Here is a 14854-nt window from a genome sequence, read left to right as displayed (position 1 = left end):
TCACGGATCCACCACGTATTTGCTGTGTGGTTGTGAGGAGTTTTGTTTGTCATTTTGTTTCTCTGTTTTTCATCTATTTATCTTATGTGATGGCGATCATAAATCTTGTTATCCTTGCCTTTCATTATTCTGACAATGAGTTTTAAAAAACTCTCGTTTTAGTACTGAAATATTAGAAAACATTAAAGTGCAAGTTGAAATGGTGCTTGCATTCAAGAAATAAACTTCTTGTGTTAGATTCTTAAAGTAAAATTTAGATCCTGAAGGTGAGCTGGATGGCACTGGCTGTTAGAAGTCTTAAGTATTTGGAGGATAATATCGATACTACTTTCAATGAAATTGATTAATTTTTAAAAAGGGAAAACTGCCTGTTGTTATGAAAAGCAGTAATGAACGTCAGGGGCTTCGTGCTAAGGTAGGAATAGGAATCATGGCTACTTTGCATCTCTTTCTGCTGAGCAGTATTGGAAATGAACTGATGTGTATAGAGCCATATAGTCTTCATTATTGCTTTGAGATTGCGCCTTTGGGGGTGGATTTGATAGATTTGGAATGAGAAATAATGGGTGTAATTAAGGAAACATTATTTTCACATTTGAGAAAATTTTCCAAATGAATTAGAGTTCTGTTTTCTACAGAATAACTGAAGCTGTCAGTGTTTTTGTACTTTTGCTCCTGGATGACTTGGGTCTAAGACATGGACTGGGGTGGGTAAAGGAGTTGTCAGTTCTAAGATGGGTGTGTCTAGAACTAAGCTGACTGACGTTGTAGGATCACAGTTAGCTACTTAAACGAGAAGGGGAGCAGCTAGCCTTCTTTTCTTTTCCTTTGTGTTTAAGAAACTACTTTTTTTCCTGCCCTAGGAAATGGTAAATTTTAGACAAAATTTGTTCTTTTAGAAACTTACATTAAGGTACAGTGGTGTAATCTAATATGAAAATACACTTGTTGAAAATCTGAAATGACTAATTTTTGTTGCCAGTGCAGAATCTGTGTGACTCCTTTCCCTTCTCTAATCCTGTGCTTTATATTTTGTCTATGTCTGTGAATAATATTATTTCTGAATATCGCCCTCACTAAGTTTTTTCTAACGTTCTCTTTCACACTTTCTTCCTGGATTTGTTGTTTCCTTCAGTCTCACCTCAAGGTCAGTATGCTTGTCCTAAAACAAAGATATGTAACAGAACATTGTATACTAACGTTGTCTTGAATTCCTATAAGCAACTGGAATGATGGAACTTATCCCAGGAATGAGATGTCTAGAAATTCAGTTATGAGTGCAGAAGATGTCATGAATCTTAGATTTATCGGAAGAGTGGATTCACGGTTCTGTGCTTCAAAAGATAGTGAGAGTGGTCAGAAAGCGAGAATCAGACTGACCAGGTTTGGACTGAGAGAGAAACGAAGATGAAAGGAAGCCACTAGAGGAATGAGGAGGTGAAAAATATTGCTTTAATTTTATTCTGTTTTCATCCAGAGACATTCTGGCTGTTATAGGGAAGATTAACCAAGATGGCAGAGTAGAAGGACGTGCTCTCACTCCCTCTTCGAGAGCACCAGAATCACAACTGGCTGCTGGACAGTCATCGACAGGAAGACACTGAAACTCACCAAAAAAGATACCCCACATCCAAAGACAAAGGAGAAGCCACAATGAGACGGTAGGAGGGGGCGCAATCACAGTAAAATCAAATCCCATAACTGCTGGGTGGGTGACTCACAGACTGGCGAACACTTATACCACAGAAGTCCACCCACTGGAGTGGAGGTTCTGAGCCCCACGTCAGGCTTCCCAACCTGGGGGTCCGGCAACGGGAGGAGGAATTCCTAGAGAATCAGACTTTGAAGCCTAGTGGGAATTGATTGCAGGACTTTGACAGGACTGGGGGAAACAGAGACCCCACTCTTGGAGGGCGCACACGGAATAGTGTGCACATCGGGTCCCGGGGGAAGGAGCAGTGACCCTGGGGGAGGCTGAACCAGACCTACCTGCTAGTGTTGGAGGGTCTCCTGCAGAGGCGGGGGCTGGCTCTGTTTCACCGTGGGGACAAGGACACTGGCAGCGGAGGTTCTGGGAAGTACTCTTTGGCGTGAGCCCTCCCAGAGTCTGCCGTTAGCCCCACCAAAGAGCCCAGGTAGGCTCCAGTGTTGGGTTGCCTCAGGCAAAACAACCAACAGGGAGGGAACCCAGCCCCACCCATCAGCAGTCAAGTGGATTAAAGTTTTACTGAGCTCTGACCACCACAGCAACAGTCAGCTCTACCCACCATCAGAGCCTCCCATCAAGCCTCTTAGATAGCCTCAACCACCAGAGGGCAGACAGCAGAAGCAAGGAAAACTACAATCCTGCAGCCTGTGGACCAAAAACCACATTTACAGAAAGACAGACAAGATGAAAAGGCAGAGAGCTACATACCAGATGAAGGAACAAGATAAAACCCCAGAAAAACAACTCAATGAAGTGGAGATAGGCAGCCTTCCAGAAAAAGAATTCAGAATAACGATAGTGAAGATGATCCAGGACCTCGGAATAAGAATGGAGGCAAAGATTGAGAAGATGCAAGAAATGATTAACAAAGACCTAGAAGAATTAAAGAACAAACAAACAGAGATGACCAATACAATAACTGAAATGAAAACTACACTAGAAGGAATCAATAGCAGAATAACGGAGGCAGAAGAACGGATAAGTGACCTGGAAGACAGAACGGTGGAATTCACTGCTGCGGAACAGACTAAAGAAAAAAGAATGAAAAGAAATGAAGACAGCCTAAGAGACCTCTGGGACAACATTAAACGCAACACCTGCAGAGCTGGTGCCCAGGCAGGGTGAGCTCTGGAGGAGAAGGCTTCCAGAGTCCCCAACAGTCTCCGCACGGTGGCCCATCCGGTGCCAAACACCTGCCACCCACAGCAAGAAGTCCCAGAAGAGTTCGGGCTCTTTGTCCTTGGGCCGGGTTTCTCCACGGGCTGGGCTTGCCTGTGGCCCCCGCCCCACCCCCGCCCCCGCCTGCCCTTGCTCTATGACACGTACAATGGAATGTCACAGCACCAGGCTGAGCTGTCCAGTGCGTGCTAGACCTCGAGAAGAGTTAGAAGCTAGGGAGAAGCTCTCCCACTTTCACTCTCTTTTCTCAGGTCAGGCAGGCAGCAGCTCTGATATGGAAGCTATGGACACCACACCTCCTTCCCAGGCCGGCATTGTCCATTCTGCCCCTGTTTTCCCCAGCCCCCCATTTACGGCTTCGGCTGCCATTGGTCATTCAGCAGGCGGCACCTCTGACCCCGAAGCTATGGACACCACACCTCCTTCCCGGGCCGTCACTGTCCATTCTGCCCCTGTTTTCCCCAGCCCCCCATTTACGGCTTCGGCTGCCATTGGTCATTCGGCAGGCGGCACCTCTGACCCCGAAGCTATGGACACCACACCTCCTTCCCGGGCCGTCACTGTCCATTCTGCCCCTGTTTTCCCCAGCCCCCCATTTACGGCTTCGGCTGCCATTGGTCATTCGGCAGGCGGCACCTCTGACCCCGAAGCTATGGACACCACACCTCCTTCCCGGGCTGTCATTGTCCATTCTGCCCCTGTTTTCCCCAGCCCCCCATTTACGGCTTCGGCTGCCATTGGTCATTCGGCAGGCGGCACCTCTGACCCCGAAGCTATGGACACCACACCTCCTTCCCGGGCCGTCATTGTCCAGTCTGCCCCGTCTCCAAGTAGAACTACTACCCATTTCACACCGCTGCTCCAAGTTCTGGGAACACACCACCCAGTGGTAGCAATGCCTCAGCCCGTGCCTCGACTCAGTCACCTGAAACGCCGGCCAAAAGATAGACCAACCTTTCAAAGTTATGACAGAAAGCTGAGTAAGTTTTACGCTTGGAATTGCAATTACTGTTATTAACAAGCACAACTGTAGTGCTTAGACTACAACAAGTACTATTCTAAGTGCTTAGCAAATATTAACTCACTGAATCCTCATAATGGCAACCCTGTAGGTATGTAATATTCACCTTTTTTTGGGGAAACTGAGGCCCAGAGAGGTTGAATAGCTTGCCTAATGCCACACAGTAAGTAGGTGGCAAAAACCCAGGACTAAAACCAGACCGTCTAGACTTTCATCACTTTGCTGTGTCACTTTATTATAAGTTGTGGTTAGGGAAAGGACTAAACTGACAAGACTCTGAACTAGAGAAGGGAGAAATGAGAAAATGGGTGATCCTAAAAACTAGAGAGGATTTAGGCTCAGAAATTTCTGGTGATGAGACCTGGAAGAACAAGAACTTGGTTGGAATATTAACTTGGGGTAGTATCTGAATCCATCGAGAAATGGTCTTGTTTTCTTTAAAATTTAGAAAGGCCAGTTGGATGAAGATGAATGAAAAAAAAAGTAGAAAGGAAAAGAGGAAGGTGCCTTAAGTGAGACATAGCCTCTTCCCTCTAAGTACTGGGGTGGGCATCCTGTGGGAAAGGATGGAGCGCTCTCTACCAGGTTTGTCACCAGGATGAACAAGGAGAAACATGGCAACCACTGTACTGGTTTTGATGATCCCTCAAAACCAAGGCTTCAGTTTCCGAGAACGACCTACAGTAGCGTACCTACCATGTGTCAGACATGCCACCAAGTGTGTTTCCAGGCACACATTTTAATTGGAGAAATAGTTCCTATGAGGTACGCATTAGTTTCCTAGGGCTGCTGTAACAAATTACTACAAATGTGCTTGCTTAAAACAAAACACACTTATTTTCTTATGGTTCTGGAAGAGAGAGGTCCAAAACCAGTTTCCCTGGGCTGGAACGAGGAGTTGACAAGGCCGTCCATCCTCCTTCTAGAGGCTCCAAGGGAGAATCTGTTTCCTTGCCAGCATTCCTTGACTTCTGGCCACATCAATCCAACCCCAACTTCATCATCACATTCTCTTTGGAGTAAAAACTTCCTCTGCCTCTCTCTTATGAGAATACCAGTGGTTACATTTGGGTCCATCCAGGTAGTCCAGGAGAATCTCCCCATCTCAAAACCCTTACTTTCATCCCACTGGCAAAGTCCCTTCTGCCATTTAAGGTGACATTCACAGGTTCTGGGGATTAGAATGTGGACATTTGGGGGCAATGGTATTATTCAGTCTACTACAAGGTAGATACTATTATCTTTCTCAGATGCAGGAAGTGAAGTTGAGGGAAGCAATTTGTCTCAGGTCTACAATTTCCAGAGTAGAGATTTAAATTCTGCCAGTGAGACTTTAGGACACACTCTAAACAACTTTAATCTGTGTCCTGAACTACTGCATAATCCTTGGTGAAGAGTCACACTTGGATATCAAGACCCAATTGAATACAACACTATGTACTGTCTCACCTTTCACTTTATTTGCCTGCTGTATTCATAAGTCTTGCCCAGAGCACAAGAGTTCAGAAAATTGTTATGCAGGTTTACTAAGAGAACACATTTACTGTTTGATGTGCGTGGAGTAATGGAAGGTTTTTAAAAATAGAATATGCCACCAAGTAGTGTTATCACCATTTTACACATTTAAACAACCTGACAACAACAACGAAAAGCTACAGATGCAAAGGTGTCAGGGACATGTCTAAAGGTTAACTGCCAGGAAAAGGGCTGGAACCAGATGCCAGATGCCCAGGCCTGAATTCATCCTGTGCAGTCCTGATTAAGCACCTGTTCAGACGGCTTGTGGCTCATCACCCAACACCTGAGTCTTTATATCCCAGCTTCAAGACGGAAATTAGCCGAGGGATCACAGATACTGTGCTAATCACTAATTCGTAATCTGCTATCCCCATCCTTTTCTGCTTGAGAAAGAGCAGAGCAGCCTTTGCTCCTCTGGCTGTGGCCTACTGTGCTTTGCAAAGGTGATTTGGCAAGTGCACCTGCAAACCCATCTCCAATATCACACATCTATGGAAAATTCCAGTCAGGTTTTGGACCCAGTCACAGTACATTTTCCTGAGGATCAGTAATGATTTGCTGAGGATCAGTAATGCTCTCCGTATGCTGGCTGACAAGGCCATGACCTCTGCGCTTACTATACTCCCTTTGTCAGCTCCGCTCTGACACAGTTGTCCGTGGGATTCCTTAGGAATATTGGAGGTATTTAGGCACAATTTCAGGGGCCGCTCTTGCCTGTTTCCTCTCATTTCTTAATCAACATTTCCCAGTTGAGACTATAAATAATTCAACTTGGGTGGGTTATCAGAGGCATTCTTCCCTACTCTACTCCATTTGAATCTCTGTGCTCTTCAAGTTTCACATACGTGGCATCACATATTTCCCATCATCGCTGTTTTCAGCAGTCAGGGCTACATAGGTCATTGGCAAGTTCATTAGCCTTTCCATTTCTTTCCCTCTTGACTCTTTAAGAGTGATTTGCTAAAGACTGTCCGCTTCGATGTTTTACAAGGCTCAGTGGTACAGAGGCACTATTGGAATTCTGCCCTGGAGAAATAGACATTCTGTTCATTGTTCTCCTCCTCTTATAGAACAGGAAAGAGATGCATCTATCACACAGTTACTCAAGGTTTCTCTACTTGCATTGCCAAGGATCTTCATAAGACTGGTAATACTCACATTTTCTGTTGGAAGGTAAGTTGCATTCCATAAAATTAAATCCACACCATATGAGAACTTTAGTCTAACCTCTCATCTATTGATTCATGAGGTTTGACTCACTGAGATTTTCCCTCCTCATACTATTGTGAAGAAAAGGAATTGTTGGCCAAATCCATGGTCAAATATTTATATTTGGTTTCCCAGTTTGTCAGTTATCTTTATGTTTGGGTTGCCTTTTGCTGTGCAGAATTCTTTAATTTTTATCAAGTCAAATCAACTCGCCTTTTTCTTTATGATATCTCAGTTTCATGTTCTGCTTAGGGACAGACTTCCTCATAACAAGAGTATGATTTCTCATCCTATCTTACAGTCTTCTAGGTATTTGTTTCTTGCAATGGAATGTTACCCAATGTATGCTACACATGGCAGTCCTCGCTCTGAACAGTTTGCCCATGCATGAATTTCAGTTACCATGATTTAGTTAAATAATCCCAGGACCACAACAAAACCATCAAATTTCAGTTACTGCCATATTAACTGTGAGGAAGGGCATAAAGTACAAACTTCACAGCTAGTTCTTAACTCCACAAATCACCCGGGATATAACAGATGTGTATCATGGTCAGTGAACAATCAGGTCCCTTCTTTCAAAGTCTGTAGGTGATTGGTCACTGTGCATGTTATTCAGTTCACATACAGACAGCAAGGTCCATGTATTGCTTAGAATTGAACCGTTTAACCTTCAAGTATTTTGGAATTTTCCAGCTTTGTTTTTGTTCTTGACTTCCAGTTTGACCTCGCTGCAGTCTGAGAACAGACTTTATATGATTTCTGACATTTTAAATTTGTTAGAGTGTGTTTTATGGCCTAGAATGTGGTTTGTCTTCGTGTGTACTTCATGTGAGCTTGAGACAATGTGTATTCTGCTGTTGTTGAAGTAGTCTGTAGATGTTTATTGTATCCATTTGGTCGATGGTGTTGCTGAATTCAGCTATGTCTGTACTGATTTTCTCCCTGATGGATTTGTCCATTTATGATAAAGCGGTGTAGAAATCTCCAGCTATGATAGTGGATTTATCTCTTTCTCCTTGCAGTTCTATCAGTTGTTGTCTCATGAATTTTGATGCTTTGTTGTTAGGCACATAAACATGAAGAATTGTTATGTCTTCTTGGAGAATTGACCCCTTTATCATTATGGAATGTCCCTCTGTGTCTGATAATTTTCTTTGCTCTTAACTCTGCTTTGTCTGAGATTGATACAGCTTCTCACACTTTCTTTTAATTAGTTAGCATGATGTAGCTTTCCCCAACCCTTTACTTTTAAGCTATATGTGCCTTCATATTTAAAGTAGATTTCTTATATTTGGATCTTGTTTATCGATCCTCTGTGACCATCTCTGTCTTTTAACTGGTGTATTTATACCATTGGTATTTAAAATGATTATTGATATCATTGGATTAATACCTACCATATTTGTTACTGTTTCATATTTATTGCCAGTGTTCTTTGTTCCTTTTTTACATTCCACTCTTTTTCTGCCATTTCTCGGTTTAATCAGGCATTTTATATGATTCACTTTTCTCTTCCTTGAAAATCCAGACACGATGCACTGGTGAAATTCACTGCAGTACATAGTCCTTTAGAGATGTGGTGTTATAGAAGCATTGCATAGTCTTATGATTAGGTCTCAGTCTTACAATGAGCATGTGCTCCTCAGCTATGAATGTCACAAGTGCCTCTCAGTATTTTCCCTCACCTTAGGTGAAACCCAGTGGCCGGCATGGGTCACGGTAGGATATTTCCCTTCCCCCAGGTCAGTTAGGCTCTGACAAAACCCCATAGGTTAGGCCTCTGGTAAAACCGTTTCTCCTGAGCGCAGGCCTTATGAAGAACAGCAGAATGCTCTGGTGTATTTCAAAATTGCTCCTTTCACCCTCCCCCTGCCAGAATTCCAAGGGGATTTTCCTTTGACCTTCACCTGGTAGTCACAACCTGGTAGAGCTCAAGAGACAAAAGTCGCAAAAGGATAGGGGCTTCCCTGGAGTTTTTACCTCACAGACTTTTCCATACAAGCCTCCAGCAATCCTTCAAATATAGTTCAGGTTTTCCTACCTCACCATTGCTTTCCACAGAGATTTCTGCTCTTGGGTTTCTGTTCCGGTAAGTTGTTACTCTCTGTATCTGCCATCTGCCTCTCCAGTTTTGGGCACGGTGATTTTTCCTGTGACCTCACTTCTCTAATGAATCTAAGAAGAATTGTTGATTTTTCAGTGTGTCCAGATATTTACCTGTTAGGACAGAGTGGCAACTTCCAAGCTTCTTCCTTGCTGGACTCAAAACTAGAAGTCTCATAAGTTTTTTACAATGGAATAAAACATGTTAATTTTCAATACTTCTAATGTTTTAGGTTGCACTGTATTAACTAAATACAAGATTTACTAATTTTTTTAAGTCTATCTATAACTTTATAACAAACAAGAAAGTTTCTAGTGTTTTTGTCAGAAAGATTTTAAGGTCATAGAACAATAATATTTTCCCCATCAATCACTGAGATCAACTTTGCACAGTTCAGCTTCTGTGATCATTTTTATAGCTCCACAGTGAAGACAGCCTGTACTTTATTTACCCTATATTTTATTTCTCACATATACATGGGTTCCGATTCTGCTTGAATAATCTACTGATGTACTGTTACAGCGTATTAGATTCTTTTAAACTACTGAAATTTGGAGTGTGTTTTGATATTGGATATGGACATTTCTTTCCTCATTCCAACTTTATCCTACTTGAAAAAATCTGCTTTATGGTGATAAATCCCTCTTGATCATAATGACTTTTTAAAAATATGTTGCTGGAATCTATTTGCTAATATTACTTAGAACTTAAGATCTTCAAAGAAATGTGCTTCTAGTTACTTTTTGGGTAAATTTTCCATATCTGATTTTTGTATTAGGACTCTTCTAATTTTTTAATACATTGGAAAATAACTGATGTCTTTCTAAGGTGTATATCTTTGATTATATTTTCTAATTTCCTAAAGCTTCTTGTATTCTCTACTCAAAACAGGAAGTAAATAATGGCTACATATAACTAATCAGTAATCAGCCATTTTGTCCGGATTTTCAAATGTGTTGGTATAAAGCTACCATAGTATTCTTCCGTAATTAAAAAAAAAAAAATTCTCTCTGTGTTATAGCTAGCCCCATCTCGAACATATTTGCCAAATATTGCTTATTTTATTGGTCTTTCTAAAGAACAAGCTTTTGGTTTTATTTGCCAAGTTTACTGCTTTTCTTCTCTAGTTTTGACTTTTCTCTTGATTAATTTTGTCCTTCCACTCTTTTGGATTTACCTTGTTCTTTTTCTACGTCTACTGTCCAATGCCTGTAGCTTCAAGAGCCATTTTCAGCAACTCAACCAGCTCTGCCAGCTGTGTCACGCCCACTTCATCATATGCCATTAGAACTTAATCTCATACACTGGGTGAAGACTCAGCAGCCTTATTTTGCTTTCAAAATTGTTCTATGGCCTTGGATCCTTCTTCTTCTCCTAAATTACCACTATCATCAGGGAAAATTCTAGTGGGCCTAGAATTCTAGGCTTGCCTTTCCTCCAGTTTCATAATAAAAGAAAAAAACATTTCCACCCTTTTTTTGATGTTGATCGAAAATTTAGCAGCACTTCTTTGCACTGTATTCAAATCCCGAAATATAAGCAAGCCTTCATGCACACAGGCTCACTGAAATGTCATAATTTTAAACTATGTATGACCTTGAACAGTGACCTTGCCAAATACTCTACACTCTTCCTAGGTGTTCAGAGTTTTTCATTCCTACATCTTTTACACATGGTCGATTTGTGTCGTAAGTTCTTCCTCCCTCCCACTTCTGAGTATATATCCAAAGGAAACATCATCATTTTTGAAGAGATATCTGTACTCCCACATTCACTGTAGCATTATTCACAAGAGCCAAGGTATGGAAACAACCTAAGTGTCCATAGTAGATTAATGGATAAAGGAAATACGGTATATATATACAATGGAATATTATTCAACCTTAAAAAAGAAGAAAATCCTGTCATTTAAGTCAACATGGATAAAACTGGAGGACACAATGCTAAGTGAAATAAGACAAAGACAAATAGTGCATGATGTCACTTATATGTGGACTCTCAAAAAACAAGGAAATAAATCAACTCTTCCCTCCCTGGACATTTTCCTCAGCAGAATCTAGCAGCCTCTACTATGAGTCTTATCTTTTTTTTTTTTTTATTGTTTGTACCAGATCACAAGCCCAGGGAACCTATGTATTTACCAATGTATATCTAGATTATAGTTTACCATTGTTCTTTTTCTTTGTAATTCATTCCTTCCACTTGTGGCATCAGAACCTCATTTTTCCTTTGGAGGAGTCCTTGTGATTCAGGTAGGCTGTGTGTCTCCTCCCTAGGCTGTGTGACTTGGGGTTGGCTAGACACAGTGTTTTATATATACTCTATATGTCCTAAGTACTTATTTCTCTGTTTTCCATCATTTTCCCTCCAAATTTTAGTGTAGTTATTTTTTAACTGACATTTGTAATCCTTTCTTTTGTTTGACTAAGGTACTGTTCAACCGATCTTCTGAGTGCTTAATTTCAGCTTTTTTAATTCTAGAAGTTTCTTTTGGTTGCATTTCACAAATACTTTCTGCTTAAATTGTATATGTTGTCCTTTTTTTAATACATTAATCATAATTTTAAATAATAGTTTCATTGATATATAATTTACTTTCCATATTATTTAAAGTGTACAATTTAATGTCTTATGCATCTGCCACCACCATCAATTTTAGAACTTTCATCCACCCCCCAAAAGAAAAAGAATCTATTATAAGTCACTCACTCCCCCGTATCTCCAAACCCTAGGCAGCCACTAATATCCTTTGTCTCTACAGATTTGTCTAGACTGGACATTGCATACAAATGGAATCATACGATTACTTAGCATGTTTTCAAAGTTCATGCATGTTGTAGCATGTATCAGTACTTGATTTCTTTTTATGGCTGAATAATAGTCCATGGTGTGGATATTACTATGTTTCATTTATCCATTCACAGTAAATGGCCATTTGGGTTACTTCCACTTTGGGGCTCGTATGAATAATGCTGCTGTGGTTGGGTTTACGTGCAAGTTTTGTATGCAGGTCTAGATTTGTTTTTTAAATTAACAGACTATTTCGGAGCAGTTTCTGGTTTACAGAAAAATTAAGCAGAAAGGACAGAGTTCTCATACTTCCTTACCTCTCACCCTAGTTTCCCCTATTATTAACATCTTACATTAGCGTAATACATTTGTTATAGTTAATGAACCAATATTGATACATTATTACTAACTAATGTCCATGCTTTACTTTAGACCTCACTCTTTGTTTTGTACATTTTATGATTTTTGACAAACGTGCAATAACCTGTATCCACCATTACAGAACCATACACAGGAGTTTCTCTGCCTTTAAAATTCCGGGCTTCACCCATCCTTTTCTCCCTCCCCACAACCTCTGGCAACCACTGATCTTTTGACTGTCTCCACACTTTTGCCTTTTCCTAAATTTCATACAGCAATCATATAATATGCGCGTAAGCCTTTGCAGACTGGCTTTTTTTCACTTAGCAATATGCATTTAAGCTTCTTCCATGTCTTTTCGTGGCTTCATAGCCTTTTCTTTTTAGCGCTGAATGCTACTCCTTTGTACGGATATACCATAGTTTGTTTATCCATTCGCCTATTGAAAAACACCTTGGTTGATTTCAAGTTTTGGCAATTATGAAAGAAACTGTTATAAACATCCATGTGCAGGTTTTTATGCGGACATAACTTTTCAGTTCCTATGGGTAAATACCAAAGAGCATGATTACTAGATCACTGTATGGTAAAAGTATGTTTAGTTCTGTAAGAAACTGCCAAGTATCCTGCTAGCAACAAATGAGAATTCCAGTTGTTCTGCATCGTCAACAACTTTGGGATTTCAGTATTTGGATTTTAGCCATTTGAATAGGTGTGTAGTGGTATCTCACTGTTGTTCTAATTGAAAATTCCCTGATGACATGGAATGTGTAGCATCTTTTCATATGCTTATTTGCCATGTGTCTCTTTTCTTTGTTTAATCATAGTTGTTTTGTTTTGTTTTTTAACCGCCTACTAACTCTTGTCCTCCTGTGTCTATTTACATTGTCCTTTTTTTTTTTTTTTTTTTTGAGCTTTTAATCATTTAGTCTTTTTCCTGGTATGTCCAATTATTTTTTATATTAAAATTGAGCTTAACTTATTTTAGGAAACTATTAAGATACCTCCACATTCTGGATGCTGTTATCGTTCTCTTGAAAAGATTTCCTTTTGCCCATGGCAGACAGTTCCTATAGGGACTGGAAACCTTAGTCCATTCTCAGTTTGAGCTCCTTCAAAGCTGTTTTTCAGTCTGTGTGAAGGTTGCTCTATTTCTGTCTTGTCCTTCCTCTACGGGTGTTGCCCTTTGGGATTACCATGTGAAAGTTTGGATTCTCCCTATTCCCAACTACCCTTGTATTTGTTAGGCTTTAAATGTCATGGTTCCGCCAGCCCTGTGAGACTAAGGATACGTGTAGCCTGTCATTCCTTTAGTTGTTGCTTTTAGCTTGAGCTCTTGCCGTTTGGCTTCTGTGGTTAGAGTCTGTTGAACTCCTTGGCTTTTCAGTTCCTAGGCTGTATGAGTTGAATCAGCAAATGCCCCGAGGAGAAAAGCTGCACCAAATGTCAAGCTTGCGTCTGTGTTTCCCTTCTCTCCAGAACTTGGCCCACATGTCTCGGTGTCTCGCGAACATTCGGATGCCGGCGAACAGATGTTTTCTTACTTTATCCAGGTTTTCTAAAATTTCTTTAGACTTCACCTGATCTTACGTTATTACTGAACTATCATCTCAATTATCCCTAGGAAGAAAATTTACAATTTTATGTTTTATTTTTTTATTTTTCTATATTAACTCAGTTTCTGTAGAGACCTTTTACCTGATTGTTCAGTCTAGTTCCTGTGTTACCAGTAAGATGGAGATAGGTGGAGGCTAAGAATATTGGGGGGGAAATCACTGATGAATGATAATGTCTCGTTCTTTTTGTTCTTCCTCTCCTTATTTACTCTGGCAGCCTACATTTGCCCTTCTTGATTTGACCCAGTTGCCCAAATAAGCAACCCACTCTGGCAAAGACCTGACTTTACTCTCATAAATGTCTGCATGTTAGGATTAGCTAGATGATGACCACCATGCCAGAGTTCTTTGTGTGACCAGTCAGAATGGCCATCATCAAAAAATCTATAAACAATAAATGCTGGAGTGGGTGTGGAGAAAAGGGAACTCTCTTGCACTGTTGGTGGGAATGTACACTGATACAGCCACTATGGAGTACAGTATGGAGGTTCCTTAAAAAACGAAAAATAGAACTACCGTACGACCCAGCAATCCCACTACTGGGCATATACCCTAAAAAAACCATAATTCGAAAAGAGACATGTACCACCGTGTTCATTGCAGCACTATTTACAATCGCCAGGACATGGAAGCAACCTAAGTGTCCATCAACAGATGAATGATAAAGAAGATGTGGCACATATATACAATGGAATATTCCTCAGCCATAAAAAGAAATTGAGTTACTTGCAGTGAGGTGGATGGACCTAGAGTCTGTCATACAGAGTGAAGTAAGTCAGGAAGAGAAAAACAAATACCGTATGCTAACACATACATATGGAACCTAAAAAAAAAAAAAAAAATTGTTCTGAAGAACCTAGGGGCAGGACAGGAATAAAGATGCAGACGTAGAGAATGGACTTGAGGAGATGGGGAGGTGGAAGGGTAAGCTAGGATGAAGTGACAGAGTGGCTTGGACATACATACACTACCAAATATAAAACAGATACTAGTGGGAAGCAGCCACATAGCACAGGGAGATCAGCTCGGTGCTTTGTGACCACCCAGAGGGGTGGGGTAGGGAGGGTGGGAGGGAGATGCAAGAGGGAGGAGATATGGGGATATATGTATATGTATAGCTGATTCACTTTGTTATAAAGCAGAAACCAAGTCACCTTTGTAAAGCAATTATACTCCAATAAAGATGTCTAAAAAAATGTTAGAGAGTAAAAAAAATCAAAAGAATTGGCCACACTCCTCCAACAGATTCTCTAACATTCAGCAGAAGAGAATTCACACTGAATCTGGTTTATGAGTAAAAGACAAGTCAACTTTAAAGTGGATCACAGATGACAACATTTCTTTTC

General features: G+C 40.8%; 3 protein-coding genes across 18 annotated transcripts in view; 2 read left to right on the top strand and 1 right to left on the bottom strand.

The window, feature by feature from the left end:
• LOC309623767 (uncharacterized protein) overlaps window positions 1-14854 on the bottom strand; it is a 238852-nt gene that overhangs the window by 178638 nt on the left and 45360 nt on the right. The gene's annotated exons all lie outside the window — the stretch shown is intronic.
• The window catches only part of LOC309623752 (ELKS/Rab6-interacting/CAST family member 1-like), a 167569-nt gene that overhangs the window by 139556 nt on the left and 13159 nt on the right, over window positions 1-14854 (top strand). Inside the window, exon 9 of one of the 6 annotated variants that reach the window (XM_082380895.1) lies at window positions 1478-1661. The exons of 4 other annotated variants lie outside the window; for them this stretch is intronic. In XM_082380895.1, the coding sequence (XP_082237021.1) occupies window positions 1478-1604 (127 nt within the window). In that variant the 3' untranslated portion in view covers window positions 1605-1661. Of the gene's footprint in view, window positions 1-1135; window positions 1182-1477; window positions 1662-14854 lie in introns of those variants that run through there. One more of the 6 variants, XM_082380898.1, reaches the window with a different exon arrangement.
• LOC309623759 (uncharacterized protein) lies at window positions 1670-14651 on the top strand. The gene is made up of 2 exons (XM_082380935.1): window positions 1670-3867; window positions 13280-14651. The coding sequence occupies exons 1-2, from the start codon at window positions 3024-3026 to the stop codon at window positions 13474-13476; spliced, it is 1041 nt and encodes a 346-aa protein (XP_082237061.1). The 5' UTR covers window positions 1670-3023; the 3' UTR covers window positions 13477-14651.

The sequence above is a fragment of the Balaenoptera borealis genome, assembly GCF_965194805.1.
Source record: "Balaenoptera borealis genome assembly, chromosome: 2".
Classification (NCBI taxonomy): Eukaryota; Metazoa; Chordata; class Mammalia; order Artiodactyla; family Balaenopteridae; genus Balaenoptera; species Balaenoptera borealis.
This window is presented reverse-complemented; position numbering and strand designations above follow the sequence as displayed.